This window comes from Nestor notabilis, unplaced genomic scaffold (assembly GCF_000696875.1).
Source record: "Nestor notabilis isolate BGI_N333 unplaced genomic scaffold, ASM69687v1 scaffold3394, whole genome shotgun sequence".
Classification (NCBI taxonomy): domain Eukaryota; kingdom Metazoa; phylum Chordata; class Aves; order Psittaciformes; family Psittacidae; genus Nestor; species Nestor notabilis.
In genome coordinates this window covers 123,380-129,479 of record NW_009924157.1, presented here as the reverse complement: position 1 = coordinate 129,479, position 6,100 = coordinate 123,380, and the positions used below count along the sequence as shown (strand labels likewise).

At 40.3% G+C, this 6,100-nt stretch overlaps 1 protein-coding gene across 1 annotated transcript in view; it reads left to right on the top strand.

Annotated features, from left to right (window-relative positions):
• Positions 1-3,022: 3,022 nt before the first annotated feature.
• The window catches only part of LOC104404133 (arginyl-tRNA--protein transferase 1-like), a gene marked incomplete at its 5' end in the record, with an annotated part of 54,008 nt that continues 50,930 nt past the window's right edge, over positions 3,023-6,100 (top strand). The window contains one exon of the mRNA XM_010012484.1: positions 3,023-3,204. Within this exon, the coding sequence (XP_010010786.1) occupies positions 3,023-3,204 (182 nt within the window). The remainder of the gene's footprint in view (positions 3,205-6,100) is intronic.

The window sequence follows — 6,100 nt, the reverse complement described above, 5'->3', positions numbered from 1 at the left end:
ATAATAATAGTAATAATAATAATAATAATAAATGAAGTATTAAAACACCTCTTTAAAGTAAAGACCAACGTGCTTTGAAGAAAATTGAGTGCTGTCATCATCACTGAAGTTCAATTATAAGCAGTTACTACCTGAGGTGGGCTAATTGGGGCAATATGTAGTACCAGTCGCTATTAAATATTTAAGTTTTAATAATGCTTTATAAAATATGAGCAATCAAATGTGCTCGCAGAATATGAAGATAGAAATCAGATGTGATGGAATATATTGTGGTTTTCTCTGCATTATAGTCTAAACATTGGAGAGAAAATGACTTGTTTCAGTTTTTGTACTGGATTTAAGATGAGCTCTCAGGAAGAAGTTCTTCCCTGTGAGAGTGCTGGCACAGGGTGCCCAGAGAAGCTGTGGCTGCCCCATCCCTGGTAGTGTTCAAGGCCAGGTTGGACACAGGGGCTTGGGGGAACCTGCCCTTAGGGGAGGGGGGCTGGAAGGTGTCCCTGCCCGTGGCTGGGGATTGGAGCTGGATAAGCTTTAAGATCTCTTCCAACACAAACTGTTCCATGATGCTATGATTTAGTTCTTATGGTTTTGTATGCTTGCAGTGTAATCAGATTGTAATAGTTCATTGTATTGAAGTTTGAGTAGAAATTGTTTATTCCAAATAAATCAGTCCCTCTGGCTTGATTCCAGGGCTAAGGTATAATTTTGGGTAGATAAGGTAAGCTCTTTCTGGTGGGACTTAACCTGGTATATCTTACATCACCTTTGACATATGTGGTCCCAGGTGGACACATCAGTAGTGTGAAGTGGTCTAACCTGCTTCAGGAAAGTGTTTCAATTCCAGACGTGTTTCACATCAAATTGCCTGGATAGTGTATGAGAAATCAAGTTAAAGGAGCTGAGTATTCACTGAGAAATTGAGCAAACATGACACAAGCATTACAAAGGGTAAAAACTTTTGAAGGAGGAGGAAAATGTTACTGTTTTCAAAGAGTCGTTTGCTTAATGTAGTGGAGAGCTCTGAACATTTAGCCTGAAATCAGTGCTGTGCTTATGCTCTTTGTCACAGAACAGAAGCCTCTTTTATGTTCATGACCTTTCACTGTAATTGCATTAGGGAAATAACTGCAGTTTATACTTTACTAGAAGTTCTTCACTGATGCTAATACTTCAGTTTGCAGAAGTGACCAAACCCATGTGGTGCCATTTGGAGGTTTGGGGTCACACACAGACACAGCATTCATTTAACTTCAGAAGATTTTGCTTTCAGTGAAAACCTTTCCTCATGTTGGCTTAGATTGTCTTTTTTAACATTCATTAAACCCTGTGTGAGGAGTTTTTGACAAAGAAAGACAATCTGTTTTAACTGAAACTTACTCAACCAAGTGTGTTATATTATCAATTACATTTTCCCCTTGGCTTGCAGGAGATGGTTCACTTTTTTGTCACCCTAATAGCTGAGAGGAGAATTCAGAGACAATGTCTTATTTGACTGTGTCCCAGCTTAAATGTTTTACTCCTGACCACAGGATTTCATTTGGCTCTACTGAAAAGTTATGGATGTTGTATGAAATCATAACTGTTGAATAAGTAGGCTTGACCTGAATGAGGAGAAACCCAGTTCTATACACTCTAAAACGTTTGATTGTTTCACTTTTCCAGTATCTGTAGCTCCACATCTAGTTTTACGCTCTATGACTACATAAAAAAGCAAACCCTTTATTATATGGTCTTTATTTTGGGACTTCTTTGTTGGGGAAGTCAGTTGAACTGATTTTTGTCCATGTGATTGATTCCTTTTGACACATGTGGTACCAATTAGAATAACTTCCACTGCCCATCATCTCGTCAGTCTGCGCTACTGTATCAAAATACTTGATTAAACCCACCTTCTGCTGTTGTAATGCAAAACAGTCGGTAATAGTAGGCAATATTGTCAGATTTATGGAGTGAGAAGCAGCCTTCTGAAGATCTGGCAATGCAGTGAAAAACCTGACTAGATGGATAATTAAGTTGAGCACAGTGGAATTCGGGATTAAAGTAAACTTGACGTGGGAGAAAATGGCATGCCAAAGTTGGTTGTGTAATACAGTTGAAATTAGGAGATCATTTTCTTCTTAATTTGAAGCATCAGGTTTTGGCTCTAGGTGCTTTACCCTGTCTGGAGACATACTTCACTGCACATCCAAACCCACAGTGGACAACAATAGCGTGTTTCTTAGGGGGTTTGCAGAAGATACTCTGATGTGGGCTGACAAAGGAGTTCCACAGATTTGCTTGCAACACAGTTCCAGGTGCTTGGATAAAAGGTGTTTTGTTGGCCGTCAAGAGTGAAGCTCAGAGTAAAATGATCAGTTCTTTGTAGAAATGCTTTTCTTGAGCAACTTCAATGGCCACTGAGAAACTGATTTTCCAGTACTTGGGGGAATGAGGGAGAGAAACAGCAAGGTCTTTGCTGTGACAGGAAGCGTCAGAAGAGCCAGGCAGCCACAGCCTGCCTTGGGAACAACCAGCACAGTGAACAGTCTACATTCCACCTTTCTGCACTAGGGCTTTTTCTCTTGTTGGAGAGTAAGGAGGCCAAAGAGTATCTGCAGAACTTGTTTGCATGTAATAAGAACTTGATGAATTGCATTGTTTTGTCAGGTCAATACTATAAGTGATAGATGGCAGAGGCTATTTGCACATTCCTGTTTGGGAGGGTGCTGAGGCGTTGGAAGGTGTCCCTACCTATGGCAGGGGGTTGGAACTGGATGAGCTTTAAGGTCCCTTCCAACACAAACCAGTCTGGGATTCCATGATATGTAGAGTTTACCCATCATGAATACAGCAAAGGTCACAAATGTGAAGTAGTATTGCTTTACCTGCTACTCAAAATTCCTATTTTCCCTTTTCTAAGCACAGACAGCAGGTGTAATTTCATGCAGTATTTACTTCTGTGTTAATATTCTTCTCAAATCAGTTTTTGTACTGAGAGTCTGCCTGTCAGACAGTTACATCCCTCTTTATTCTTTTTGCTCAGGCAGAGAATGCACCAAATGGACCAGAATGTGGCTATGGTTCTTTCCACCAGCAGTATTGGCTGGATGGGAAGATAATTGCTGTTGGTGTTGTTGATATCCTGCCCTACTGTGTGTCCTCTGTCTACCTGTACTATGATCCAGACTATTCTTTCTTATCTTTGGGAGTCTACTCTGCATTACGGTAAGAGGACGTTTTTGTTATCGAATAGTAAGAATCGATACTTGTTCCTCAACTTGAGCTTTTATTTCCAGACTGAACCCTGGTAACAGTAAAGTATTTGTGGTTTATTTTTGTTTACTTATTTTGTATTAATTCTCTCTGGTTGTATTCCAAATACATTTGTAATTGCCATCCTTGAACAGGGATATGTCTTTCTAGTTAGCTAAATACTTTTGCAGATTAAGAAAACACTCAGAAATAAAATACCCAGTTTTTATTGCCCCTCAAATTTTTTCAGGAAAAGCCCCTTTTTTGTTTGAATAGAAATAATTTTCCCTGTGACCTTTTGCTTAGCCTAGTCACCAAATGAAATAAATCACTTTTATAGTTTTATGCACATTGAGATCATAAATAAGAGAGTACCTAAAACCCGTTGTCTTCTGAATTAGTAGTCTCCTGCTGTACTAGCACTAGTACTTTCAGGTATGTTAATCTCATTATCTTTGTCTTCAGGAAGCCTGATGAGACAAAGTAATCCTGTGAATGTTAAAGCCTTACATTAACTATCAATCTAGTCTTGCAAAACAGTGGGAGTTCTAGGTAATGCTTTTCACTGTGAAGAAAACTTGTCGGCTAAATTGAAGGTTCCCATTTGTCTTCCATGAGCAATTTTATGATTTCATTATTATTACAAGGAAAAAAAAAACCCAAAACCATAAAGAGTGGAAGTATTGATGCATCTCCAGTGGTCTCTGTCTAAAAGACACTGAATTGTCGCTTTTCTGAGGCATTCAGTGGCAATTTAATAAAATTAATCAAAATTAATAAATGTACATGAAATGTTGGAGCTCCTGTGAGTTAGAATTGATTTTTTTTCTATCAGTGGTTTAGATTTTTAGAAGTATTTTATTAGATACGTTAGATATTTTTATTACATGAGCTGGATATTATTGCCTACAAGAAACCTGGAGAGGGGCTTTGGACAAGGGCCTGTAGGGACAGGCCAAGGGGAATGGCTTTAACCTGCCAGAGGGGAGATTGAGATGAGCTCTGAGGCAGAAGCTCTTCCCTGGGAGGGTGCTGAGGCGCTGGCACAGGGTGCCCAGAGAAGCTGTGGCTGCCCCATCCCTGGCAGTGTTCAAGGCCAGGTTGGACACAGGCGCTTGGAGCAACCTGCTCTAGTGGAAGGTGTCCCTGCCCGTGGCAGGGGGTTGGGACTGGATGAGTTTTAAGTTCCCTTCCCACCAAACCAGTCTGGGATGCTGTGATATTTGAAATTAGACTGATTATTATGTTTTCCATGCAAGAAGAGCATATAACATAAAATACCAAGTCCTCGTAAGAGCTGGTTTTCAGTATTTGCACATATCACATTACTTTAGGTAATAATAGACTGACATAATCCCTGCTTATGAATTCTTGAAATGATTTTGATTTTTAGACGTAATAAATTGGAAACTTTGTGGGTGCAACATGTGTGAATGGCTCATCTAGAGAAAAAGCAGCTTATAAATTCTGCAGTATTTAAGGCAATAAAAGTGAGTTCCCAGCAGTCTTAGGGGGAGGCAGTCTTGTTCTTCCTTCAAAAAGTGGAAAAAAACTGGAGAGTTAGGAAGGATTTAGGAAGTTGCAGAGGAATCTGATACCTTCAAAGCTGTTGCCAATTTTACTCTGAGGAGGTTAAACTGCATTGCAGCGCTGTCACTTCCACTTCATGCTGCTTTTGAGAGTTTTTGCTGCTGAGTCGTGGAAAGTATGGGATTTGTGGATCATTTTGAACTATGTAGGCATGTAAGTGAAGAACGAGGGGAGAAGAAGCTACTTGTGAAATACCAGACTTACCAAAGGCAAAGCAATCTTCAAGAAATATTGAGTGGTTCTTACTCTTCTTTGCATGAAGAAGTTAAACCTTCCCCTTGCTACCTGAAATCATGAATTGTAGACAAGCGTAGTATTCATCACCTCTAGTCAGCAGAAGGACAAATACTTGAACTTCTTTTGCAGTTGGGTTATGTAGCACTGAAATACTGTCTGAATTTTGTATTGATGAAATGAATACAGCTTCCTCCCTAGCTGATAACTCTTGCCAAGCGCTAACAGCCATCATAACTCTTTAGATATGCACCATAACCTAAAGCTTTGCAAAAAGAGTAATTGCAAGTCTGTAGTCTCTTTTCCATAGGAAAGATTTAGGCAGAAAGAACACAGGTAGATGTGTGTTATGCCACACAGTGACACCTCATTACTGCCCCTGCTGAAAAATAGAACCATACAATCCCAGACTGGTTTGTGTTGGAAGGGACATAAAAGCTCCTCCAGCCCCAACCCCTGCCACAGGCAAGGACACCTTCCACTAGAGCAGGTTGCTCCAAGCCCACTGCCAGGGATGAGGCAGCCACAGCTTCTCTGGGCACCCTCTGCCAGCGCCTCAGCACCCTCACAGGGAAGAGCTTCTGCCTAATGTCTAACCTGAACTTCCCCTGTTTCAATTTAAATCCATTGCACCTTGTCCTATCGCTACAGTCCCTGATGACGAGTTCCTCTCTGGCATCCTTATGAGATACATATATATATATATCTATATATATATATCTCATAAGAGATATATATAACTTAAACTTTGCCTGGAGTGGGGTTGGCTGAATAGATAAATGAAAGATAAAGTGAGAACTTGAGTTAAGGGTCCTTACCTAGAGCCTATCACAAAGGCTGCAGCACATGCAAAACCCCTGGCAGTAGTTCTAAGCCAGCTTTGGTATCACATGCCCTGATGTGCTGGCACAAAGCTTTGTTGCCCTTGGTAAGACTTGTTGCTGCAGCCCAATTTTTACCTTGTTACATTATGGTCTACTTCACTTTCTGTTCACTTGGAGTCTTTTTGTTTTATTAGATCAGATACTGTATAGTCCAATGGGAA